At 38.8% G+C, this 26,227-nt stretch overlaps 6 protein-coding genes across 9 annotated transcripts; 5 read left to right on the top strand and 1 right to left on the bottom strand.

The window, feature by feature from the left end:
* The first annotated feature begins 22 nt into the window (after nucleotides 1-22).
* Nucleotides 23-3,988, top strand: LOC125196929 (synaptotagmin-5-like). Its single transcript, XM_048095594.2, has 13 exons — nucleotides 23-403; nucleotides 485-589; nucleotides 665-715; nucleotides 794-914; nucleotides 1,234-1,355; nucleotides 1,510-1,611; nucleotides 1,702-1,776; nucleotides 2,173-2,252; nucleotides 2,340-2,490; nucleotides 2,565-2,795; nucleotides 2,922-3,209; nucleotides 3,313-3,426; nucleotides 3,601-3,988. The coding sequence occupies exons 1-13, from the start codon at nucleotides 299-301 to the stop codon at nucleotides 3,742-3,744; spliced, it is 1,689 nt and encodes a 562-aa protein (XP_047951551.1). The 5' UTR covers nucleotides 23-298; the 3' UTR covers nucleotides 3,745-3,988.
* Nucleotides 3,989-4,057: 69 nt separating this feature from the next.
* On the top strand, nucleotides 4,058-6,523 carry LOC125196782 (putative vacuolar membrane protein YML018C). Its single transcript, XM_048095404.2, has 8 exons — nucleotides 4,058-4,597; nucleotides 4,792-5,133; nucleotides 5,217-5,431; nucleotides 5,498-5,562; nucleotides 5,626-5,721; nucleotides 5,814-5,931; nucleotides 5,999-6,134; nucleotides 6,253-6,523. Exons 1-8 carry the CDS (start codon nucleotides 4,517-4,519, stop codon nucleotides 6,304-6,306), a joined length of 1,107 nt encoding a protein of 368 aa, XP_047951361.1. The 5' UTR covers nucleotides 4,058-4,516; the 3' UTR covers nucleotides 6,307-6,523.
* Nucleotides 6,524-6,702: 179 nt separating this feature from the next.
* Nucleotides 6,703-10,055, top strand: LOC125196548 (hydroxyproline O-galactosyltransferase HPGT3-like). The gene is made up of 12 exons (XM_048095111.2): nucleotides 6,703-7,029; nucleotides 7,105-7,180; nucleotides 7,597-7,646; nucleotides 7,754-7,935; nucleotides 8,274-8,334; nucleotides 8,429-8,501; nucleotides 8,865-8,988; nucleotides 9,075-9,162; nucleotides 9,295-9,345; nucleotides 9,440-9,511; nucleotides 9,593-9,705; nucleotides 9,794-10,055. Exons 1-12 carry the CDS (start codon nucleotides 6,896-6,898, stop codon nucleotides 9,814-9,816), a joined length of 1,047 nt encoding a protein of 348 aa, XP_047951068.2. The 5' UTR covers nucleotides 6,703-6,895; the 3' UTR covers nucleotides 9,817-10,055.
* Nucleotides 10,056-10,509: 454 nt separating this feature from the next.
* Nucleotides 10,510-13,231, top strand: LOC125192094 (Leucine-rich repeat (LRR) family protein). The gene is made up of 6 exons (XM_048089547.2): nucleotides 10,510-10,829; nucleotides 11,667-11,897; nucleotides 12,241-12,387; nucleotides 12,508-12,650; nucleotides 12,727-12,841; nucleotides 12,937-13,231. Exons 1-6 carry the CDS (start codon nucleotides 10,554-10,556, stop codon nucleotides 13,015-13,017), a joined length of 993 nt encoding a protein of 330 aa, XP_047945504.1. The 5' UTR covers nucleotides 10,510-10,553; the 3' UTR covers nucleotides 13,018-13,231.
* Nucleotides 13,232-13,668: 437 nt separating this feature from the next.
* Nucleotides 13,669-16,358, top strand: LOC125193107 (putative anion transporter 5). Of its 3 annotated transcripts, XM_089070251.1 has the most exons (3): nucleotides 13,669-13,819; nucleotides 14,377-15,817; nucleotides 16,102-16,358. In XM_089070251.1, exon 2 carries the CDS (start codon nucleotides 14,488-14,490, stop codon nucleotides 15,814-15,816), a length of 1,329 nt encoding a protein of 442 aa, XP_088926377.1. In that variant the 5' UTR covers nucleotides 13,669-13,819; nucleotides 14,377-14,487; the 3' UTR covers nucleotide 15,817; nucleotides 16,102-16,358. The 3 variants fall into 3 exon arrangements, with proteins under 3 accessions (XP_088926377.1, XP_088926376.1, XP_047946806.1); XM_089070250.1 differs by lacking the exon at nucleotides 16,102-16,358 and having other exon boundaries at nucleotides 14,377-16,049; XM_048090849.2 differs by lacking the exons at nucleotides 13,669-13,819; nucleotides 16,102-16,358 and adding an exon at nucleotides 13,860-13,995 and having other exon boundaries at nucleotides 14,377-16,049.
* Nucleotides 16,359-16,509: 151 nt separating this feature from the next.
* LOC125193106 (ubiquitin-like domain-containing protein CIP73) lies at nucleotides 16,510-22,318 on the bottom strand. 2 transcript variants are annotated; one of them, XM_048090847.2, is made up of 16 exons: nucleotides 22,147-22,318; nucleotides 21,416-21,557; nucleotides 20,732-20,849; nucleotides 20,176-20,244; nucleotides 19,933-20,027; nucleotides 19,780-19,851; nucleotides 19,543-19,662; nucleotides 19,274-19,343; nucleotides 19,031-19,188; nucleotides 18,614-18,778; nucleotides 18,455-18,526; nucleotides 18,244-18,376; nucleotides 17,680-18,060; nucleotides 17,094-17,353; nucleotides 16,905-16,982; nucleotides 16,510-16,825 (listed from the first exon to the last, which is right to left on the bottom strand). In XM_048090847.2, the coding sequence occupies exons 2-16, from the start codon at nucleotides 21,542-21,544 to the stop codon at nucleotides 16,817-16,819; spliced, it is 1,929 nt and encodes a 642-aa protein (XP_047946804.1). In that variant the 5' UTR covers nucleotides 21,545-21,557; nucleotides 22,147-22,318; the 3' UTR covers nucleotides 16,510-16,816. The 2 variants fall into 2 exon arrangements, with proteins under 2 accessions (XP_047946804.1, XP_047946803.1); XM_048090846.2 differs by having other exon boundaries at nucleotides 19,933-20,051; nucleotides 22,147-22,317.
* Between the last annotated feature and the right edge of the window lie 3,909 nt (nucleotides 22,319-26,227).

Below are 26,227 nucleotides of genomic sequence, written 5' to 3'. Positions count from 1 at the left end.
AGTAAGTCATGATGGTGAATGCAGCTTTCAAACACACAATGATGTGTTATTGATCAAGAAGATTTCACTACCAATTTAGTCAAAATGGATTCTTGAGAAAATAAAGTAACTTTACACTTTGACAGTATCAGTTTGGAGTATAACTTTTGTTGGGTGTTGCAGAAAGCAGAAGAAAGGGATAGATTACACTAGCCCTTTATTCCTTCCCATATCCTAACTCAAACTCAGCAACAAAGTCGAGAAAAAAACTGATCTTCATGTGAAATAATTTTCTGGGCTTTGCGTAAATCGAAGAAAGATGGGATTTTTGGTGGGATATGTGCTGGGTTTTGCTTTTGGAGTTAGTATGATCGTGGGTTATGCTCGCCACCAGCTTACCAGATCAAAACGGCGAACTGATTTGGTATCTGAAACCGACACTCTTCGATTCCAATTGTATTTCAATGTCTGAAACTGGAGTTTTGATTTGGAAATGTGTGTTTAGGCGGCTGCAGTTGCATCTTTTGCCAGGATGACTGTTCTTGATTCAAGAAAGCTCCTTCCAGACAAACTTTGCCCTTCTTGGGTTGTCTTCTCAGAGAGACAGAAGGTAAGTCTCTGCAGTTCCTTATTTGTTCACATTTGGAATGATATAAATGACAGTCTTTTGTTCATGGGTTTGCAGTTAAATTGGCTCAATAGCCACCTTGACAAACTTTGGCCTTACATCGATGAGGTTAGTTAATTTCTTTCTTTGATGAGATTGTGAACCTGTTTATTTTGGATTGGGGGTTTTGAGTTTTTTGTTGCACAGGCAGCATCCCTAGTAATAAAATCGTCGGTTCAGCCAGTTCTCGAGCAATATAAATCTGCAATTTTGGTATCTCTCAACTTTTCTAAGTTGACTCTTGGCACCGTCGCACCACAATTCACAGGTCAGCTCAATTGTTTTTTCATGCATGTTGTCCATTTCATATGAACTCAGGGGGATAAATCAAGAAACATTTAAACTTTAAATATGGGAATAATAGGAAAATTTGACAAGAGTCCATTGGTTATGAGATCAAGATTTAGATTAATTTATTAATGTTCTCAAAATTTAAACTATGTAATGTGGAGTTTTGCTCTGATATTATGCTGCTAGTTGATGATTGTTTTTGTAGAGTTTGCTCAACATGTGATGTGAAGTAGTCCATGTCCGTCTTAAGACTTTTCTCAACATGCCTAATTTTTTTATTCCCCAATCTCAAATAGGAGTATCCATAGTTGATGGTGAGCCCGACGAGGTTATCATGGAGTTGGAGCTGCAGTGGGACGGAAATCCGAAGATTGTTCTTGATATCAAGACCAGAGTTGGTATTTCACTACCTATAGAGGTACCAGCAGCTTCTACCTTGAGTAGCATTACTCTTACCTTATCCCATCTCCTTTGTTTTCAGTTTTGACTGCTTTTACTGTTTCATGTGTTGGAAAATATTTTGATTGCTTAGATAAAATACATTTAAATCATCATTACTTCTCTTGGTGCAGGTGAAAAATATTGGATTTACTGGGGTGTTCAGGATAATATTCAAACCATTAGTTGACGAGTTACCTTGTTTTGGAGCTCTTTGTTATTCATTGAGAGAAAAGGTTATTCCTAAACATTTTGTTATCATTGTTTATCAGTTCTTCGTGCTTTACTGAGTTTGTCATGTTCGTGAATCGTGATTTTACTTGCAGAAAAAACTAGACTTCACGCTGAAAGTAGTCGGTGGAGATCTCTCATCAATTCCAGGCATATCTGATGCTCTTGAGGTTTGAAAAAATCTCTTACAGAATCCTCTTAACTTTACCCACCCAAAGAAATCTGTAGATGGGTAATATCATTTTCTCTATTAGGCGCGCTAGGGGGCATAAACCCGAGAGTTTTGTCATGCTTAATGTTACAGAATCTGCCCTTGGAAAGTCTTTCCAGGGTGAAGGGAAATGTATGAAAAAATACATGTTGGGACACCACCAATAACCCTTGTTAGCCGGTTTGCATCTATGTCGTTGCCCCCTTTAGAGCATAACAATATATATGCTCTTAATCTTGCGATTATGTCCCTAGTAATCCTTGCTAAAATAATGGTAGATCGACTTAATTTAATGCAATTATCTAAGTACTGGCTCTTAGTCGAATCGATTATGTAAGACGCCATGTGTTGGCAGGAAACAATACGAGATGCTGTGGAAGATTCTATCACATGGCCAGTCCGTAAAATCATACCCATAGTACCTGGAGATTACAGGTCAATTATCTCTTCATCCTGTAACCAACGCAAAAGCGTTTACATTGGAGATATTACTTCTCATGGAGGTATATTTGCTTCCTACAGTTATCTAGAATTGAGGCAAGTGGGGATTTTGGAGGTGAAGCTTATAGAAGCTAAGGATTTAACAAATAAAGACATCATTGGCAAGTCTGATCCGTTTGTTGAGTTATTCATTCGTCCACTACGTGACAGGCTAAAAACCAGCAAAACAATTGTGAGAATACTGACCTTCATTTATTGACTGTTTCTTATGTTTAGTTTGTAATAAACTGCTTTCGTATTAATTAGGACAACCAAACGAATCCAATCTGGAACGAGAGCTTTGAATTTTCTGTGGAGGATGTATCCACCCAAAATTTGACATTAAGAGTTTATGACAACGAAGGGATTCAAGCTGCTGAGTTGATTGGTTGTGCTCGACTGCCATTGAGTGAGCTCGAGGCTGGTAAGGTGAAAGATGTATGGCTGAAACTGGTGAAGGACCTCGAGGTCCAACGAGACCAGAAGAACAGGGGTCAGGTGAGCTACACAAACTTAACCTGTCCGGCTGTTCCCGTTTTCTCTTCTTGCTCGTTTATCATTTAACTAAGATTTCCTCAGACTCGTGTAACTTGTTTTGCTACATCTATGTATGTCTGATTAAAGGTGCATCTGGAGATCCTGTACTATCCTCTGAACGCGAGTAGTGAATTGTATAATCCTTTCAACTCTGAATCTGGAATGACGATGATGGAGAAGGTCTACAAACACGCCAATGAAACAGTGGATTCGTTGGCATCTGCTTCCCAGCTGAAAAAGGAAGTCATTATCAGAGGAGTTCTTTCTGTCACAGTGATCTCTGCAGAGAACTTGCCAGCTACCGATCTAACGGGAAAGTCCGATCCTTTTGTGATGCTAAAACTCAAAAAGTCTGAACAGAAGGAGAAAACAAGGGTAAGATGTGAATGATCCTTTCGGCTTTGATCACTTCTGCCTGCACACTTTCTTAAAACAAACACCTGTTATCAACGTATTTCGTCCTCGTGTATTTATTCAGGTGGTGAATAATACGTTGAATCCAGTTTGGAATCAGACATTCGAGTTTGTTGTTGAGGACGGGTTGCACGAGTTACTAATTTTGGAAGTTTATGACCATGATTTATTCGGGAAGGTATGTATAACAGCAAAATGAACTTAACGTGTTTCCTTCCTTGTCAACGTGATTATCTTGTAGCTAGATGACACGTTCACTCGCTTTCACTCTTGCTCATTGTCTGCTGAACCTCTTGCTTCACGCGCAGTGTGTGTTTTATTTTGCGCCTTACTCTTATACTCGATTTTTTAGGATAAAATTGGAAGATGCATCATGACGCTGACCCGGGCTATACTGGAAGGAGAATTTAAAGAGAGTTTTCCGCTCGATGGCACTGAGTCTGGAAGGTTGAATGTGCTTGTCAAATGGGCGCCACAAACGATTACTCGAGATTAAACGAGCCTGAGCCTAAGTCTTCTACTGGTAAGCCAACAAGTAGCAGGAAAACTGGGATCAATGTATATGTTTTCGATCATTATATTATGTCAGTTAAACCAACGGTTTTTTGGTATTTCTTCTTTTTGGAGGGAAAGAGGTTGTGCATTGAGAAAACTTCATAGCTCTGTAAATTTTACTACAAGGTTGATGCAGGTTACTTGTAAACAAAATTCTCATGCAATTCATTTTCTTTTCTTTTTTTTTTTCGTCATAATCAAGATTATTGATATGAAATTGAGATCAAATCTAATACATTAAAACAAAAGATATAAGATCCCACATTTATGTAAAGTAATAAATCCTAATTTGGATGCAAATACATTTACAAAGTGATAATTTTGGGAATGACGATATAGGCAATCTGGCAAACATAAAGCCTAGCAACATAAAAAGCAAATTTTGTATGAAAATGATACCACTTTTTTTGTCAGGAGAAACATAATACAAATTCCATAATCATCTCTAACTCTAATCAATCGAAAAGGGATCAAATTCGGAGCATAGATTAATTATTCTTACTGGATAAACAAAGCTTATTAAAGTCTACGTGAATTCCCTCTTTTTTCTTCTACAGCTTTCCTAAGCCTTTTAATTTCATGATATTTTATTAGGGTTCATACAAGTTTAGACATTTAGGATCGACAAGATATCAAAGATTGAAAAGCACTTTTTTTTACACAATTTCCATTAAAGATTATATTTTTTGATCTGGGTTTTTGTTGACGCTGTGATGGATTGTAGATATAAGAGTGGTCTGATGTTGATTGGTGTGGTGGTCTTCATTTGGGTTTCCTCTGCTGAGGTCACTCAGGTCAGAAATTTTCTTTCTACTCACATTTTATCTCTTCAATTCCATGTTTTTGAATATCATGTTTAGATTTTGCTTTAATGAATCCTTTGTACATTGCATCAATGTGATGTGTTTGGCTACTTTACCAACTCTTAATGTTGCTGGTCTGGATGAAAAAATCCATGTTCATGTGGTGGTAATTTTTTGAGTCGCAGAGAATTTTCAGAGTGTATGAGCAACCATTTGCAGTGACATATCTGGGAGCTTCTTTAATGGTGATTTATTTGCCTATATCATTTGTGAAAGAGTGGATGTGTAACTGTCTCAAGAGACGCTCGCCCGAATCTCCCTTGGGCTACATTGGAGGGCCGGGATTCTTCGAAATGGAAAGCCAAGAACCATTCAGCAGAAAAGGCAGCGACTTAGACCTTTCTCAATACGAGGAAGGAATTGCTTTAGTTGGTGAACATGGAGATGGTGGTAGAGTTATGAGATATAAATATGACCAAATTGCTAAATATGGATTCTACATTGCACCTCTTTGGTTCATCACAGAGGTATAGAGTTGTACTAGTTCCTTGTCCAATCATTATAATTAAGTTTGAGTTTCATAAGCATGAGATCCAATTTATGGTTGCAGTACTTATCAAACGCTGCACTTCTACGTACAAGCGTTGCAAGCTCGACTGTTTTATCGTCTACCTCAGGATTGTTTACACTCCTGATCGGTGCACTTCTTGGGGAAGACTCCATCAATGTAGCAAAGGCAGTTTCTGTGGTGGTGAGCATTCTTGGTGTTGTGTTGACAACTCTAGGAGGGACTTGGGCCTCTGATGACGACTTACATCAGGATTCGTAAGTCCTTTCACGATATAGTTTGTTGATGAGGGAATTGAGGTTTGATGATGATGATATATGCAGGAGACGAACGTTCGTTGGGGATGTTCTTGGGCTGCTATCAGCCGTGTCGTATGGCTTATTCACAGGTTTGCTGCTCAATGCATATATACATAGTGAATATGTATTAATGTGTGGTGGTGGTGGTGCAGTACTTCTTAATAAATTCTGTGGGCATGAAGAGAGGAGGGTGCAGAAGCTGTTTGGTTATATTGGATTATCTACAATTGTTTCACTTTGGTGGCTAAGTAAGAATTAAGTAGTACATACACATACTGATATAACTAGTGATGTTGTGTGAGAAAAGATTAATATTGGTGGTGTGAAATTGTGATATCAGTTTGGCCACTCAAGGCTATGGGGATAGAGGCAGAGTCGACGCTTCCGAGTTCGGGTAAGGTGGCGGAGCTTGTGGTGGCCAATGGACTGATCGGAAGCGTGCTCTCCGACTATTGTTGGTAAGTGTTTTGTGTTTCTTTATTTGGAGGAAATTAAGGTCGGAGGTTGAATCGATGATGTGAATAGGGCGTTAAGTGTGGTGTGGACCACGCCACTGGTGGCGACTCTAGGGATGTCTCTGACGATTCCGGTGGCGATGGTGTCTGACATGATCATCCACGGACGACAGTATTCGCTTATCTATGTCATTGGCTCTATTCAGGTTTCGTATTAATTATCAAATCAACCAACACTAGGGTATCGTTTAGTCACAAATAAACATGACAATAGAAGGAGTAGTATTTATTTTGGATCAATAATTTCTTCATTCCCATTTTCAGGTATTTGCTGGATTTATAATAGCCAATCTTTCTGATTGGTTATCAGCACTATGATCATCTCAACACAAGATTTTGCTAAGTTGTAGATAGGTGTATTACTAAAAAACTAGGAACTTTTTTTTCTGGAAATGACTAATGAAGAGAAATATTTTTAGGCATTTCTCTTGACTATGGGTGACAGAGGGGTTGCATATATTAAATGAAAAACGACTGTATTTGTGAGAGTTTGTGGACTCAACATTTATGTTTTTAGGTAATTTGCCCAATCTAATTATCAATTATTGAACAAAAATGTGAAATAGTTGACAACATATTATATATTATGGTTAAAGGTTTTTGAAATCCGATGAAAAAATAAGAAAACTTGAGGAAAAAACGGTTAGAACATTGTTAATCGAAAATGGATCCACTCATTCGAGAATGATAAAATTTTATGAATAGATGAAAATGGAAAAGAGTAATAAATATAATAAATGTATTTGGCAATTGAGAAATGAAATAATATAAATAAATGAGAAGGAAGTGTAACTGCCGATTTTATATTTGAAACAAACTTAACGACTTAGCAAGTCCACTCCACAAGCATTCAAACCGGAATCCTTCCGTTTCTATTGCGCATCTGCTTGATTCCTGAATTGGATCAATGGAGAGCAGTCTGCCGATCACTACCTCCAAATCGGATAGACGATCCAAATCCAAGAATCTCCAATCTACCTCCAAGTCTTCTGTTGTACTTGCATTTCTCTCTTGCCTCGCCTGGCTCTACGTTGCTGGCCGGTTTGTTTTCCTAATCGCTTCACTAATTTCCTTTTTTTTTATGATCATCCTGTCACACATACCTTTTTTGGTCAGTTTGTGGCAAGAGGCAGAGAGCAGAAAGATGCTGGAAAATTTGTTGGAGAAGAATTCTGGATTCATACGAAATAAAGTACTACTATAGTTTTGGATTGTTGTTGCTTTTATTTCTCTGTCTTATGTTTTTAAATGAGGAAATTCGTTTCCTATTTTTCATGATTGAAATATTCGAATACACGAATTGGAGAGACTAAAAGAGTCCCGATAATGAGCTAGAGTTAAAAATAGATGTGTATTTTGTGAATAATTGAATAATTTCTCTTCCAATAACTAGTTTGGCTTCCAATAATTGTGGCATCATCTAGGAGAAGGTTTTGTATGTTGACAAAGTCTTTGGAATTGTGTGGATTGAACTTTTAACCACATGGACCATGGAATGTATTTGTATTTTCTGTTTTACTGAATAGGGAGTCTTTATGAAACTTAACACTGGTGAAGAATCTTACCGAGAAATCTAATTAGTCCCTATGTTTGTGATTTTATTGGCAGCAACCTAAGGTGATCACAGTGGAAGACAGACTAATGGTCTATGGATGCAAGTACATGTTATCATAACTCACTTCTTTCTATTTATGGACAGTTTTCTTTTCTTTTCTTTCCTTTCTCCTGATGCGTATCGACCTTATTATCATGATTAAACCTTTAGGGACTTGGAGCGAAAAATTGTTGAAGCAGAGATGGAATTGACAATAGCAAAGAGTCAAGGCTTTCTTAAGAGCCAAGTGCAGCCTTATTCTGGTAGAAAGCTGCTTGCTGTAATCGGTATATATACTAGTTTTGGTGGTCGATTGCGGCGCAATGTCATCAGGGGCTCCTGGATGTCAGATGGTCAGTGTAAAGTTCAATTTTGACTATGGTATTCTCATTCTAAATTACTTTGATATCCTACACTCTATGCCATCTTCGAAGAGCTTGGCCATTGTGCATTCCGTGTTAAACCTTGATCCATATTTTGGTTTAGATATGAGTGATTAAGGATACAACCTCAATTACCTCCTCCATACATGCAATCCTATCCATAAATACAAATATACAATCATGTATTCTTTCCTTTGCCTATATATTTCTTATATATGTAGACTGCATTCATGATGTATGAATTATGATTGTTTCTGGTGCAACTATAACCAAATGTCTAAAGTTTATGAACTTGGTTCTGGTTGCAGCTGCCGCGTTAGCAAAACTTGAACGAATAGGGATTGCTGTAAGATTTGTCATTGGGCGCAGGTTTATGATGCAACACTCTTCTCTTAATGGAAACTATTTTCCTTGATCTTATTGCTAGTTCGCCATTAAATATGATGTTTTTTAATTTTTCCAGTCCTAATCGAGGTGATACCTTGGACCGCAATATTGACGAGGAAAATCTAACAACGAGGGATTTCTTAATTCTCGTGAGTCATTAAATTCATTCTGGTTAAGTTAGTGTAAGGGTGCTCTCCTTCGTTGGATTTTGGATTCAAGTATTGATCTTGATCTATGGTAGTCAGCTTACTCGAAGTTATTGTGCTCGTCAAGATATTGAAAGTGGCTAATGAACTTCAGGCACAAAAATGATTCTAACATTAGAAAACTATATACTCCGTCTCAATCAGAAAAATTTAGAGCCAAAAGAACTTGATATATTATTTGTGATATTCTTGAATGACAGCAATAGTTGCATTTTTTTTCTAATCTGGTTCTTTGCGTCCCTTCTCATCTGCACTTAGAGGGTACACTTTAATATAATGCGAATTACCACATTCTTTTGTGGTTAGGATTTTCATGAGGAGGCTGAAGAGGAATTGCCCAAGAAAGCAAAATATTTCTTTGGCACGGCAGTGCAGATGTGGGATGCAGAGTTTTATGTTAAAGTTGATGACAATGTTGATCTGCGGCTTGGTAAATTCTGGATATTATTACTTTGTACCTTAGCTTAAAATTCATGTGCTTGATAAGCATATCATATTTTTGGCTTCTCTTGGCAGATGATTTGATTGAACTTATCCAGAGCCGCCGTGGTCAAAATAGTGCTTATATTGGTTGCATGAAGTCCGGGGAAGTAGTATCTGAAGAGTAATTCATTTATCTTAATTTGATTCTATTCAGACGAGGCTCTTGCTCATGCTGGTTTATCGAATGATCCAATTGTGTCCATTACTAGTCTAAATAAGGGAATCGCCTTTGAAAATAGTGTTTAATTTTCAGGGGAATGAAGTGGTATGAGCCTGAATGGTGGAAATTTGGTGATCAGAAATCGTAAGCAAAGCAATCTGATTAGGCAGCAGTGTTGTCGTTTGTATAAAATGTGATGGCATCTGCTGATATTACTAGCTAATGTATCATGTTTCAGGTATTTCCGTCATGCCGCTGATTCTATCTTCATACTGTCACAAAATTTAGCAAAGTACATACATATTAACAGGTGAGCTATCATGCCTTAAACTGAAATTATGAGTTACATATGTAGTTTGTTGGAAAGTAGATACCATCCACTTGCTTGCAGTGCATCATTGAAGGTTTATGCTCATGGGGATGTATCTGTTGGATCATGGATGATGGGCATTCACGCAACCTATATAGATGACCCTCGTATGTGCTGTGGTTACTCGAGCCAAGGTAAGTAATGCCTTAATACATGAAACCATCTACATCTCATCTCTTATTGTCATTGTTTTGATGGTTTATATGTACATGTATGCTGCAGACAAGGTTTGCTCATTGGCTTGACAAGGATTGCTTCCTCAAACATGTAGAGAAGAGACGCGCTCGCAGAGCTTTAGATACAGGATTCTTAGTTTTTTAGCTACCCAAAGCTGCTGCTGCTATTCTTGGGGTAGTTGATACCACAAAAACATACCGAGATATCTGAATTAGGTGGATTGGATACATTCATATACTTCTTCTTGCAATTGTTACTGATACTGTTAGTTTTACATGCTATATGAAAGTGGTTGTTTTCTGAGCTATTCCTGTTATCAAAATACTAGTCTGTTTCTTGTTTTGGTTTAATTTGTTGATGATCATCTATGAATAAGACCGAGGATTTCGATACTGATGGGCCCAAACTACTGTTTACAATCGTTGCATATTTTTTGTGTCAATATCGGCAGAAACGATCCCGACATGAACAGAATAGAGCCGAGAGAAATGGTGATAATGGTTATAAACCAATTCTCATTGTTCATTGATCATTCTCTTCATGAATCTATTTAGACTCGAAAAAGCATAATTTGGAGTAAAACATGAATTCAATATTATCACAAAATTCTTGCTACGACTGTATATTTTAATAATCCTTTGACTACCAAAGTAAAAAAAAATAAAATTGATGATCATAAATTTTGATAGAGTTTATATCTCCGAATTTATATGTTATTTTATTTTCTGCTCAAATAAATAAACGATGCATAAAACAGATTTAATTAAATAACAAAACAAACTCGGCAATCGTTGTCTCCCGAAAAATGGACTCGTCGGCGAAGCCCGAAAACCACGATCCGCCGCCTGAGAGCGACGCCGCCACGCTCCTGGATCTGAGCAGCTGTCAGCTGCGCGATCTCAGCTCCGTCGACCTGCCGCCCACTCTCGTGGAAGTAGACCTGACGGCGAACCGGCTGACGGCGTTAGACCCCCGTCTCTCGCAGCTCTCAAATCTCAAGAAGCTCTCTCTGCGCCAGAACCTCCTTAACGACGATTCTGTCCTCCCCTTGTCGTCCTGGCACTCCATCTCCGCCCTCCAAGTACTCCTTTTCTTTTCCCCTTCTCTTCGTTCAATCTCTTTTTAGGTTAAATTGATTTCCCTCTTTGTTGTTGTTTGGTTTCAGATTGTCTATTGTTTTAACTTGCTTTTGTAATACTCGACCTAAATCCTCACTTTGTTTAGTTTCATATTTTGATTGAGAAAATAAGGGTTTTCAATTAACAGGATTGAATTACATTTCTCATTACTGCATTATGTTATTTTATGTACAATGGTGTGGAACCACAAGAACTGGTCTTTGCCTTCATGGAGCATGAATTAATGCCAACTTCAACTACACTGCAATAGCCTTGCGTCAATATGTTCTGAATCTAATGTTTTGAGCTTTTTATGTTAAATTTTTGTATTGATTCTATGAGATGATACTAGTTTTTTTTATAAGGCAAACAAGTCTTAGCATGTCTACTTATGTGGGATATATATAGTTATAGAGTGCAGTGAATTTGTATGCTTTATGCATACTGGCATACATTGTTTTCATATTTACAGAGAGCGTGTTCTTTCTCTTTTTTTAGGAGCTATTGGGCTTCCTCGAAATCATGTGATGCATTTCTGATTCCTTACTGATGCAGAGGATCTGTTGAGTCTTCCTAAAACGAATAAAGTTATAGTACCTGAATGTATGAATTAGATATCTCTGAATTGCAAATGTGTTTGTACGGATGCATGCATGGGATGGATGTGCAAATAAGAGTAAATTATGGATTGATTATTTGATATTTTAGGGTAGTCTTCTTGCATTAAAGATGCTTATTCAATTTGTGTATCATCGATAAAGTAATCCTCATCAGAAGAGCCTATATTTCTTCTTCTGCAGGAGCTGGTGCTGAGGGATAATCAAATGAAGATGATTCCTGATGTCACCATATTCAAAATGCTTCTGGTCTTTGATGTTTCATTTAATGAAATTACTTCCCTCAATGGGTTATCCAAGGTTTCAAACACACTCAAAGAACTATATGTGTCCAAAAATGAAGTAGCAAAGATTGAGGAGATTGAGCACTTCCATGAGCTGCAAATTCTTGAGCTCGGATCCAACAGACTCCGGGTTAGGCCCATTTCTCTTAGGATATGCGATATTAATTCTTTTCACATTTAGAAAGGCATGCATTGTCCGTTCATGGATCAAACAAGTGTAGCTCCATGAGTTGGAAGCATATACTAATTTTGATCCTTGTTGAGAAGGTCGTATTTGGAATCATGAAGTTTGAAACACTCAGCAACCTAATGCGTCTGAATGTTCATTTTTGTGTCCTCCCAGTTAGCACTTGGCAAACCCTTTGTTAATGAATTGGCTTGATTGGAAAATATGAAATGTTCGCTTCATCTGAATTATAGATGGACAGTGGGTACGTGATTATTTTGGCCATTGAACCGAGTCTGATTATCAGGTGATGGAGAACCTACAAAATTTATCATCCTTGCTAGAGCTATGGCTTGGGCGCAATCGTATCCGTGTCATTGACCTTTGTGGACTAAAATGCATTAAGAAGCTCAGCCTTCAAAGCAACCGCTTAACATCTATGACAGGACTTGAGGTAGCCACATGGACTTAATGTTCCTGCATTTGCAGAAATTTCCTTGGATTCAACTTCTTTTGAGAAGAGTCTCTGCATAATTGCAGATCAATTTACATTTTACTTTGCCATGATGTGCAGGAATGTGTTGCACTTGAAGAATTGTACTTGAGCCATAATGGTATTGCAAAAATGGAAGGGTTATCAACGCTAGTGAACCTCCGGGTCTTGGATGTGGCATCAAATAAGCTCACAGAAGTAAATGACATTGCAAATTTGACAAGGTGAGGAAATCAATCTGAAAAAGCAATGCAGTATATATCATATTTCTCTATTACTTTTCTGATGTTTGGTTCGCAGGTTGGAAGATCTGTGGCTTAATGACAACCAAATAGCGTCGTTGGATAGCCTAGCTGAAGGTGCTGCTGGTTTCAGGGAGAGTCTCACAATCATCTATCTCGAGCGCAATCCCTGTGTATGTGCTTATACGATATCTTTACCCTCCTTATTCAATTCAATAAACATCATCTTCATTGTTAGTGATGTTGTGACTTTTGATTGGCATTGCAGGCAACTTCTCCCAACTACATGTCTAGGATGAGAGAAATATTCCCCAAAATTGAGCAAGTTGACTCTGAAATCTTTGCATAGAGATAGAGCTTTTTGCTTAAGCCGTTTTTGTTTTGTTTGAGAACAAACTAGTGTTGGCATGAATTTTTACTCATTGTTTTCACTTATTCCCCAAATATAATTGAAGTATTGTGTAAATTTTGGTTTATGTTTTCTGATTGTAAAACAGCTGCTTATGTGTTGTAATGTTGAAGAAACCAGAAATGCACTGTCATAAGGCTGACAATTTCAATAATTATGAATTTTGCGCATCTACTTACTTGGAGTTGAAATTTGAAATGATAATTTGATCAATTTAAAATACTACTCCCTCCGTTTGTGATTAGGAGTCTCGTTTTTTCATTCCATTTCGTTCCCAAATAGGAGTTTCGGTTCATTTTTAATGTAAACAGTAGTACCAAATAGGTTTTACATTTCACTGACTCTTTTCACTTTTACGTAAAACTATGTATAAGTGATATTCATATTTCATTAACTTTTTCCATCTATTTTATTTAACTTTTTTTAAAATCCGTGCTGGAATGAAATGAGACGCACAGTAGCAACGAACGAGTTATAAAGAATGGGTTGGGCCAATCAGATAAAGGCCCATTAAGATGGTGAGGCCCATGAATAAGCAGTTAGTGAAGTGTGCGAAAATGGAGATATGTTTAATTCAACTGCTTTGAAAATTATTTTTCACTCTCTTTCCGAATCTCACTTCTTCGCCATAAACACTACATTCACTGCTGCTGCTGATCTCTCTCTCTCTCCCCTTTTCCTTTCCCGAAAAACAGCGTTGCTTAGTCAATGCGCTTTACCTAATCTGCCTCTCTTCACAGAGGTAACTTCACTTTCATTCTTTATCGCTTTTTCTTGTAATTCAATTTTTGTCAGCCCTTATGTTTGGCAATGCTATGCCTACGATTGTTTGGCGGTTGTGTCTATCTTTTATAATTAATCCGCCTCAAATTCTGGGTATATTTCATTATTGTGTGCAAATGTGGTCGACCATGAAATGTAATGTATCCTTTTCATCAATTAGCTAACTTGTTTTGCTGATTTTCGTTTATTCTTAGCTCGTGTTAATTTTCCGAGATGTGCTTTTTTTAGACAGTGAAAGGAAAAGTAACCTTCTTTTCTTTTGGTTTGGGAAAGACTACATAAATTTCGTATTTGTTACGATGTGATGAAGGTTAGAATGCTGAATGTTTGTCTGCTAAAAGTAAATTGTGCCACAAATTATTGGCTACAATTCTGTTAGGATCATGCCTTAAACCAAGTAGGTCAAGTGTTAATTGGAGTGATCAGTCTGTGATTAATCTCGTCTGGATGGGAAAATTGCATCTTGGACTGCCTTGTTTGTTTCTCTTCCTAAATTCAGTTTGAATTCTTTTGTAGGATGATTTCTCCCTTGTGATTCACAGACTTGTTGGACTTGGTTTTTGAGTTTTGATGAAACATCTGTAAAGAAAAAGTAAGGAGCTTCGCCATTCATGAAACCAACGGAGGATGAAGAGTAAATACATCCCAAAACGTTATGTGATTGTTATTTTGACCTTCATCTGCACTTCTGTGTGCTACATAGAACGAGTCGGCTTCTCGATTGCATATACTGCGGCTGCTGATGCTGCAGGAATAGATCAATCGAGCAAGGGCGTGATACTGTCCACATTTTACTATGGCTATGCCTGCTCACAAATTCCGGGTGGTTGGGTGGCTCAAAAAGTTGGAGGAAGGCGTGTTCTTCTATTTTCATTTCTTTTGTGGTCCCTGACTTGTGCTTTTGTCCCACTGGATCCAAATCAAGTTGTTATGTTGGTTGTAGCCCGGTTGCTTGTTGGGGTGGCCCAGGGCTTCATCTTTCCATCCATTCACACTGTACTAGCACAATGGGTGCCCCCACATGAAAGGTCCAGATCTGTATCTCTCACAACGTCAGGAATGTATTTTGGCGCAGCTGCAGGAATGCTTATCCTCCCCACCCTTGTAAGATTGAAAGGCCCGCAATCTGTATTTCTCGTTGAAGCGGCTTTAGGCATCATGTGGTCTCTACTTTGGTTGAAGTATGCCAGTGATCCACCTCGCTCTGAACATCCAAAGGCTACAGCTGCTGGTTTTGGTGAGTCCTTGCTTCCGATCAAAGGAAGTCAAAAGGCAAAAATAGAAAACGGAGTACATTCCATGAGAACACAAAAAATTCCATGGAAGAGGATAATTTTCAGCTTGCCAGTCTGGGCAATAGTTGCAAATAATTTTACTTTTCACTATGCTCTTTATGTACTCATGAATTGGCTTCCTACATACTTTGAGTTAGGCCTCAACAGTAGTCTTCAAGAAATGGGTTCCTCCAAGATGATTCCTTATCTGAACATGTTTCTGTTCTCAAATATTGGTGGGATTGTGGCGGATCACTTGATTACCAGGAGAATTATGTCTGTGACTAAAACAAGAAAGCTTTTAAACACAGTGGGATTCATTGTGGCTTCGGGTGCGCTGATTTGTCTTCCCTTGTTTAGAACACCTAATGGGGTTGTGCTCTGTTCGTCGCTGGCTCTTGGTTTCTTGGCACTTGGAAGAGCTGGATTTGCCGTTAACCATATGGATGTGGCTCCAAGATACGCAGGAATTGTCATGGGGGTGTGTAATACAGCCGGTACGTTAGCCGGCATAGTTGGGGTCGATCTTACAGGTAGACTTCTGGAAGGTGCCAAGGCCGCGCAGTTGGACCTAACAAGTCCAGAGAGCTGGAGAGCAGTTTTCCTTATCCCGGGGTTGCTCTGTATCTTCAGCTCAATAATGTTCCTTGTATTATCAACAGGGGAGAGAATTTTCGATTAAGGTGTGCATTGTAGAATGAGCAGTCATTGAAAAAGGTCTAGTTTTTAGTGGAAATCGTCATTTGCTTGGCTGGCTGCTAGCTATTTAGAAGTTGGCTGGCACTGGAAGAGTAATCTACTTTATAGCATATCATAACTTGTAAAATTGAATATACATATCATGGATTCAAGTTGCCCCCTCCATCATTGGAACATGGCATATCTTATTTATTTTACTGTACTATTTTTTGAGCACTCATCATCTTCTTCGGCATACACAAACCTGAAAAGCCTCTCTTTCATACAGGCATGGGCTATATTCTGGAGCCAGGGACAGTAGTTGATACACTACCCACGCCACTCCTATGACGGATATACAACCTCCTCAACGTGGCTTCCATTGCCTTACTAACCTGTAACCACAGTAGGCCTGGGTAGTGTATCATTGCCCTTCCCGGGCTTCTTTGAGTTGGGAAAGGAAAAGAAAAGATTTGACGGATCATAAATTTTGTAAAAGACTAGCACAAATAATTTAATTATGGATGCTTATACCTCGCGAAACAATAGACTACCGTTGGGTATCCAATCCTTGCTTACAGCCACTATGCACCAAAACATGTATCATTATCATAATTTCATTCGAATTTCAAACAAACAAAAAAAAAACAATCTATCAAAAAAAAAGTTACCACCTTATTTTCAAAAAAAGATGACATTAATGCAATGTTTGCATGCCATTGATGAAGTAAAAATTAGGAAAAGACAATAAATACAAGATTGTAACATTTGGTGTTATGCTTGTACACTATCACTTCTCCATGCCCTCTCTCTCTAACCTAATGAATAAAGAATAACCTTACTTAATAAAGTCGAGGAAGATCACCCAATAATAGAAAATTGATATTCATAACAAAAAGAAGACCAAGGAAATTATGTACGTCTCTGTCTGACTCTCTTATCATTAGCTGCCACTGCCAGTCCATCTCAGCCCTCAAATAAAGGTCTCTTCTTGACTTCTTCCACTACTCCCTCTGTATATGCAGCATAGAAGCCAATTAGGAAGGAGAAAAACAGATCAAAATTCTAAGGCTAATAATGAATGTGTCATACCCTCTGACGTTTTTGATTTTCTTGTGACTCAGAGCCTCTCCTGCGACGAGAAGATCCCTGATCACTGTTTCCATCTCCCTGCAAGTGCCATAAACACAGAATTATCTTTTGCAAACACAAGGATACTAGTCCTTTTGTCTAGGTTGAGCTATGACCATCGAAATTAAGTCCTGAGAAAGCACGCTTTACCTGCGCTTCATCTGCATTTGCTCCTTCAGTGGATGCGGTCATGTTATCAGAGAGCATTGGCATTATCTGGCGTAGAATATTAGATAAAATTACCCCTTCTTCACTCACAGCCTCAGAATTGTGAGCTGCTTCAGATGCTGAATGAGGGAGCTCGGTACTTTCACTTAGGATCTGACCCCCTGGAAATATACTACTTAGCAGTTGCTCGAGTCCTGAAAATCCATGATCATTAAATGCTTCAGAAGGTAAATTGCTGCTCCCTGAAAAAGTGTGCCTGTAGTTAGCCTATAACACAATCACTCCACGGTCCACTCACTTATGAAGAATAGTGAGCTGACTACCTCTCATCAAACAATCCCCAGTGGTAGATGATCAAACGTTGGACTTAAGCATAAACTAGACTAATTTACTTTCGTGCTATACATTTTGTTCTATCTTATGTGCACTGCATAGGTGAACTTGTTATAGTGTTAGATCATACTTCGGTCAGTTTTATCTTTTGTGTGCGTCATTATTCATAACCTGCATATCCATACTTGATGACACATCAGCAATAAGAATCATTTTTAAATGGTTGCAAATTTACCATTTCCTCCAAGGATTGGAACATGTTGCTGTTGTGTTGAAGAATCAGGCTGTTCAGCAGCATGACCATTTTGATCCGATGCTTGAGAAGTTCTTGCATTATTTGAGCTTCCTGAAGATTGATGTTGAACTCTAGCCATAACTGGATATAGGATCCCTACTGAACCACGAGATGAATCTGCACTACGACCAACAGGGGCTGGTACTGCAGCGACTACAGTTCTAAGGGGAATTGCCCTCAGTTGTGGTTCCCTATTGCGCGAGTTTGGTTCAACTGTCGCAGCATCTTGTTGCTGACTGGGACTTGTGCTATTGGGTGATGGTGTACCAGTTTGCCCTTGAGACGGAGAAGCAGTAGGCTCTCTTCGAGGAAATAATGAACCTGATTTCAGAAACAAGAGATAAAAGGATAAAGATACCATGCCTCAAAACACAGAGGCTGCAATCTAATACGCACTCATCATTAAGTTCATTCTTATATTGGATATAAACATTAACATGAAGGAATTAAAGCTTAACAAAAGTCATCAAGTTGAACTCCATATGAATAGAATTGCTATACCACCTGCTCGTATTCTGATGTCAATATTTCTGGGCAGGAAACCTGTAGCAGAAGAGCTTCCAGCTACACCAGAGCCATGCTGAGCAGTACCCACAGGAACTGAACCAAAACTCGCCCCTGGTTGGAAAGGCAGAGGCTGAATTCATAAAACAGCAGAGAGTAAGTATCCATATCCGGTTGAACAAAGTGAAGAAAGTGCATGGAGATATATGACCTGAACCATTATAGGATTGGGCCCAGTTGAAGATATGAAGACTGATGGTCCAGCATTAACCAATGCATCAGCCTAAATAATGAAGCATTAATAAACTGTTTATGAAACTACATTAAGTAACATGGTATATAAGACATATCTGAAAGTGAATGAACATACCGGTGATTGACCCATTCGTAGGGTCATCATGGCCCTACCAAGCTCTAGCATCAAAGCACCCAAATTTTGAAAAAGAGCTCCTGATCTTATAACACTAGATTGAATTCTTGACCGCTCCAATGAATCCGTCACACTTGACTGAGATTCAAGCTGTCCTGAAAGTTGCTGCAGTGAAAGCAAGAAATTTATTCCCATGTAGAACTCTAATTGCACGAGCCATGTTTCATAACAAGATGTGCAATATAAATTTATTGGGATGTGGGCTTCTCCCAGCCACAACTAAAAAGAATGAGCCTAGTAAGAGCACGTAGCAAGTTTATGATTGTCTTCATCATTCCTAGGCAACTATATGTTCAACTATCTAAACAAAATACTAAATCAACCTTCTTATTGCTAATGTATAGTTTGAGAACATACCGAAAGGCACTCAGTGGCATGTTCAAGAAGAAGTCTTCTGGCAGATGACATCACCTCTGACAATGACTCGGGATTCAGAAGCCCTCTTGGCTCACTAGAATGCACAGGAGATTCTGACTCTTGCCCATCAATCCCATTTTGAGCATTTGAACTTTGGCCTGAAATTGGCAATCCAAAAACAATTTACTATTCAGCTAACTGCAATATAAACGACAGATCTAGTCAAAGAGGAAAATATCTTACCGTATGCAGAAAATTCTTGTCTCAAATGGCTCAAGTACTGTAACAAAGTAGTCAATGAATCGGGTATAACCTGCAGAGAAAAAAATTAAATTATGGACTGACGTCTTAGAAAAAATAAAATTTAGGGCAAGAGTATATAATAATCTCAAGGGACATATTAGAACATTTTATTGTGTAGCATACTCAAATAATGTCACAGATTTTCACGGCATCCATATTAAGTTTATGGCTTTGAAATGAAAATAAATAAATAAAAACAGTAGAGCTACCAGTGGCTGCAGAGGTTCCACAGGAACAGAAACTGAAGCTGCTTGGTCAGTTTGCGGTCTGAAAGAATTTCTGGTACCACTGAGCCCAGGCGCAGTTGGTTGACGTTCCGATGGAGATTGCTGGCCAAGAAAACCATAAAGGATGAAAGCGACCCATGTAAGAATAAATTAAGTTGTCCACTATATGAACAAGCATACAAATAAAAGTCACCTTGCTCAAAACTTTTAGATACTTACATTTAAATCAATCCCTTCAGCTCCGCTTCCAAATCTTGTAACACCAAAAGAATTAAGTACAGCAGAAACGATCTGCAAGATAGATTTCACAAACATAAATTTTTAACCAAGCTCACAGCCTCGCACACAGTTGTGACAAGTTTAAATCATTACCCGATTTAGATCAGGAAAAGCACCATCTCCCTGCTCTGATATATTAAAGGTTCCAACCACCATACCAGGGCTCACCTGACCACTTGTATTTTGCCCTGTATTTGATGTTGGATCAGTTGCTGCAGATAGAAGAAGCTTTTTAGCACTATCATCAAACATTTCATCACAAAAGGAATACAGTTGCATTTACAATCGCAGCAGAACAAAATTGAAAGCTCATAGCAATCCTAGAGCAAATCAGACCTGGCTGCTCGACTGAGGTAGCAATGGGTTGTCTCACGACAAGATGCAGAGTATGCCCATCTTCCACATCTACAAACATAAGGATTAAGGAACTCAATGAAATAAGCATCAAGAAACCTAAGGATTAAAAAAAGCTTAAGTAGGTAAAATTGACATCGTTAAAGCATGTAATATAGGTGATTCTTAAAACTGCAAAAAGCTTCTGAAAACTCCAAACAAAAGGTAAAGTTGTGAAAAAAAAAACTGAAGAACAAACTAATACTCCCTCCCTCCCACATTACTTGAGGCGTTTCTTTTTGGCACGGGATTTAAGAAAATTGTGTTTAGTGAGTTAAATAAAGTAGATGAGGGAATAAAGTAAGAGAAAGAAGAGAGAGTAAAGTAAAAAAAAGAATAAAGTAGATGAGATTAGATGTTTTGTTTTTAGCCAAAAAGAGAAATGACTCAAGTTACTTGGGACAACCCAAAATGGAATATGACTCAAGTAACTTGGGGCAGGGGGAGTACTTAAAAATCTTAGAGAAATCAACTCAAGATCATAAAAATTGAAGGATACGGTAAGCTGAGAGGAGTTGATCATCCTTCAAAACTTTTCCACGACATATAAGGCGTTGTTGCTCTGACAGGACACCAGTTACAGAAGCAATCTGTTCCTTCAGTTCTGGAACAGGCACCTGCATTACAAAAACCAATAATCTAATATTATATTTAAACAAAGACTACTATTGCAGTGCCACTGGAAACTTGTCAAAAGAAACTCATGCCCATGAATCGGATATTTCCAATATTAACAATTTAACAGAGAAAATTGACTCACACCTCCTATCCCTAACTATATTTCCTTCTCTTGATGGAACATTAACAGTCAGTGGACAAAAGATGTTCTTCAGCCAGCAATAAAGCTACAGTAGTTGCAACCCTGACCTCCAATTTTAGACCACTATCCGTAAGATATTTTTATGCTAATCCTCCTAGGAATCGCCAACCCTACTCTTTCCATGGGTCCACCTCCACCACCATATGAACCCACAGCCAGTGATATCCCATTGATGTGGATATATATTTAAACAAAAAGAAGTAGAATGGCATGTAGCATGGAAGCCTTTGATAAGTAGATTTGTGATCAATTCCTGATATGAACTTCTTAGATAAGTGATTTGTCATTTATATAAACTAACATTATACAGAATATTTTTCAAAAAGTGCCCTGGAGTAGCAGAAATACAGAAGAGTATATTACACATTTATCCACCCGCAGATTGTAAGTTTGAGAATCCAATGTCTTGATCTTGATCTGAACAGTGGTTTGAGAACATTCAGCAGCATCCAGTCCAGAAATCTTTATTTGCTCTCCACCATTACTTCCCATCTTACTCGAGATCCTGAAAAAGAAATAGGTAGCACTAGCATGGTTGAGAAAGTAGAAGACTTTGAGCATTTCTTCTATCCATTTCTGCTAGACTCTAGATACCATTAGCAATCAAGACAGATGTGTGCATTCTTAGGATGCAATAATGACGAAAAACATAGTATAACAGTTCCGACAAACAGGCTATGATAGCAAGCTCTGCCATTGACCACAAAAATGACAGTCACAGAGGTCCTGGACTATATAGAAGGTATGAAGACAGTTCCAAGTCGGGATCAATTTCAGAATAAACTTAAACCCGCAAATCCAAGTCATCTCTCAAACCCTTGTTTTTTGTTTCTTTTTCCAAAAACACTAATTAAGCCCACGAAGCCTTCAAGTGACAAAAAAAGGGGGCTCTTTTCTGAACCCTGGCTATTATCCGAAGGGCAAAAGTAAAACCCCCGACACTGAATCAAAGAAAACACTAGAGAGAAAAGCACCATTCACAATCGAGAAACACTAGGGCATTTGAGATATGCAAAGGAAAGAGAGAATTTTGACATAAACAGAGAGATTGAGATTGAGATTGAGATTGAGATTGGTAGGGTAAAAGAAATAACCTGATCGATCGAGAAGAGCGATTCTTGGAACTGATAAAAGAAATCCAAGTGAAAGAGAAACAGAGCAATCACAGTCAGCAGCGGAGATAGAGAGATGGAAATTGGAAAGGGTTCTTGTCCTACTAATTCTTTTCCAATTTCGTATATTAATTTTAGTGGTTGCCAGATTATTCGATTTTGCCAGACGACGTATATATATTTGGAGTTGTCCAGTTTTTATGGTCGCAATAAATTAGCAATTGCAATTGCAATCGCTTTTTGGGCAGGACAATGGGCTATGTTTTGGACGCGATTGGTGCAGTGCCAAACTGCGATACATTTCTGATTTATTTTATTCTAATTTTCAATAAGTATATTAGTAATATCTAATATTCACATTAACTATCTTAAGAATTTAAATTATGTAATTTTAAGAATTTTAGTCGAGTAATCATTAAATTTGAGAATAATTTTAAAAGAGCTATGCAGTAATATCAAACGATGTTGTCTTTCTTTAAAAATATCTTTAGACAGGTCTAACTTTTAATACTCCCTCCGTCTCATATTTGGAGTCACTTATTGTTTTGGCTCGGATTTTAAGAAAAAGTTGAAGTGTGTAATAAATGAAGTGAAATGTTGGAGTGTGTAATAAATGAATTGAGATGGTAGAGTGTGTAATAAATGAAGTGAGATGGTGGAGTTGGTTGAAGGTGGGTCCTTTTGACTTTTGATTTTTGTTTTGATTTATTTTAATGTAGATAATGACATTTTTATGTAATTTTGATGAAGAATGGGGTAAAATTGTATGACCAGATATAGAAAATTCTAAAAATGACTCTTAAACTGGGACGGACTTTTATGGTAAAAAGTGACTCTTACTCTGGGACGGAGGGAGGGAGTATAATATTGCTGGAAGTCCTTTTCAATTAGTATTTTGTGAAATTTTTTTTATCTTTTTGTTAAACCAAGGGGCATTTTTGTACTTTGGAATTGAAAGAGCTACAAATTTAGTCTTTAAACTATGCAATAATATGAAACGTGGTCATTATTCTTCAAAAATATCATCATACGTCAATGGGCATTGATATGATATCATTGTAAGGATTTTTTGTATTTTTTGGACCAAAAATATCCTCCACCAAGCTATAAGGGTTATTTATGACTTTTTTATGAGAGGAAGAATCATCACTTGGTTCATTTATGTCTTTTTTCACGAGAGGAAGAATCATCACTTGGCTTATTCCCTTCAAGTATATGTGTCGTGCCGACTTCTCTTGGAGGAATACAGCATAAATGAATGAACCAAGTGTATGCGGAGGGAGTGTAATTTATAGTGTATCTCTTACAGGTTAAGGGAATTATGGTTCAAAAAAATTACTCCCTCCATTCAATAAAAATAAAGACATTTTCCATTTTGAGATGTCCCATAAAAATATCTCATTCTATCTTCTCAATTTCTTTTTCTCTAATAAAGTGGGGCTCATTCTCTACTGATAATACAATAATTATTTTTTCTTTCTATCTATCTCTTACTTTATCAATTGTGCATTGATACCCGTGTTGTCCCAAATGACCATATTTTTGTGGATGGAGAGGGTATTAAAAAAATGCAAATATCCTTCTAGTGATAGTACGAACTACGAAGTGAGAGGAGAGAGAAAATATAGATCAATGACTGTCTTTGAAGATGATGTGAGAGCATATAAGAGCATCCGCAACGCGGGCTCGATTTTGGCTCGGTCTCGTCTCGACGAGACGAGCCAGCATCGAGTCAGCGTTGCGAGGCTCGTCTCGTCTCGACGAGACGAGACATCTCGTCGCGCGACGCGACACGGCGAGGCCGGCCTCGAGCTGGCGAGACGACGCGCGCGCCCACGTGGCGCGCGCTGGAGCGTTGCGTGACGCCCACTCGCCGGCCCGCGAGTGGGCGTCGTAATTATGACGTAATAAATTTTTTTTTATATAAATTCGAAAAATTCGAATTTAATAAAAAAAAAATTCAAACGGTCAAATGACCGTTGGGGACCAAACGGTCGAATTTTCAAATTTTTTTTTTTTTTATTTTTTATTCTTCTATAAATATACTCCATACTCCATTCACCATTTTACACACAAACACAACTCTCATTCCTCATTCCTCTTCTATTTTACACACAAACACTACTCTCAAATTGTTGAAAAAATGTCCGGCGATGGAAACTCCAGCGGCGGCAGCTCCGGCGGCTCCGGCAGGCGGCGCTCCGTCGGGTTCGACTTGAACTCGTTCGACGATTGGGCGAGCATGTACAACTGTTTGGGTACTCCCGGTTCGTCGCCGGGCACCCAAGGCTCGACCACCCCGCCGGCGTACCAAACACCACATTTTGATGTGGATGCATACTATCGTCCCTCCCCCCCCAGAGGTACGGGCAATCACCGGGATTATCCCAAATTCCGAAGAATTTTTTGGCGCCTGATCGCAGTTTGCCCGACTGGCCAATCGGTGGAGGCTCCGGCTCCGGCTCCGGCTCCGGCAGGATCAACCTCAGTCTCGGCGTCAATGCCGAGGAGGAAGAGGAGGAAGCGGCGGCAGAGGCTGGTGGAGACGGTAGCCGTCATGCATACAGCCAAGCCGAGACGTTGGCTCTGTACGACGCTTGGATCAGCGTCTCGTACGATCCTGTCGTCGGGAATCAACAATCCCACAAGTGTTTTTGGCTAAAAGTCACCGAACTTTACAACGCACGAAGGCCGACGAATACCGTTCCCCGCAACGTTTGCCCGATATACAGGGGAGAAGAGGCGAATTATCAGAGCGGAGCCAGTGGAGCCGACATTCTGAGAGCGGCGTTGCGGGTCTTCAAAGACGACGTCGGCAAAGATTTCAAGCTTGTCGATATTTGGTCGCAAGTCCACCATCTTGACAGGTGGGCTGGCGGTGTCGAGTCGAGCTCGGGCTCGAAACGCACGAAGCACACGGCGCGTGGCCACTACTCGTCTAGTGATGGCGGCGAAGGCAACACCTCACATGAGGGCACGCCAACCGATGATGTAGGGGGGTCTTCCGGTGCACGACGTCGGCCGCAAGGGACCAAGGCGGCGAAGGCGGCTAGAGCCAGGGGGAGAGCGAGAGCGAGAGGGATGGGCCGCGGCGGACCAAGCCAGGCGGGCGAGGGCTCGGGCTCCGGCACGGGCACGGGCTCGCACACCCTAATGTCCATGTACCTAGTCGCCACGATGGCGGACCTCTCAAAAATGAATCCTGGCCAAGTTGCAGCCCATATGGCCGGAATTGAGTATATGAGAGCTCAACTTGGTATAGTTGTACCGCCGACTTCGGGGGATGATGATTCGCCGGCGGAGTAGTTTTTTTATTTTTTAGGATTTTAAATTATGTACTTTTTTTTATTTTTTTGGATTTTAAATTATGTATTTTTTTTTCTATTTTTTAGGCTTTTAAGTTGTAATATTTATTTTATTTTAATGAAGTGTGTTTTTATTAATTAAATTTGTTGTAATTAAAAATAAAAAATGAAATTGAATGAATAGTTAAGAGATGGTTAAGAGATGGTTAAGAGATGGAGGGTTGCAGGTGTTGTCTCTTAGTTAAGAGATGAGCTAAAAAGTACAGTGGGGCCCATGAATAGTTAAGAGATGAGACGGTTAAGAGACTGATAAAAGATAGCGTTGTGGATGGCCTAAGCGTACTAATAATTGTAAAAGTATAAAAAAGCCCATTGGATACAAAAAAAAATCCCAAAAGGACAAAAAAGTACCTAAAAGTGAAAAATCCTTCCAGCGATATAACATTAAACTTCAGAGCCTGTGGAGTTACTTTTAAAGAATCAGGACTTCGTTTGATATTATTGCACAGTTTAAAGACTAAAACTCTTAGTTTTCTCAATTGCAAAAGTACAAAAATACCATTGAGTAAAAAAAAATATTAAAAGAACAGAAAAATATTTAATAGTGTAAAAAGATTTCAAACGATATTACATTAAATGTCAGACCCATTTAGAGATATCTTTAGAGCATCCACAATAGTGGACTAGCCAGCGCCCTAGCCATCGGCGTGCGGCTAGACGCTCGGCTAGTCCGCTATTGCGATAGGCGAGCCGAGAGG

The sequence above is a fragment of the Salvia hispanica genome, chromosome 4 (assembly GCF_029641045.1).
Source record: "Salvia hispanica isolate PSC_SH4W2 chromosome 4, Shi_PSC_v1, whole genome shotgun sequence".
NCBI classification, from domain to species: domain Eukaryota; kingdom Viridiplantae; phylum Streptophyta; class Magnoliopsida; order Lamiales; family Lamiaceae; genus Salvia; species Salvia hispanica.
This window is presented reverse-complemented; position numbering and strand designations above follow the sequence as displayed.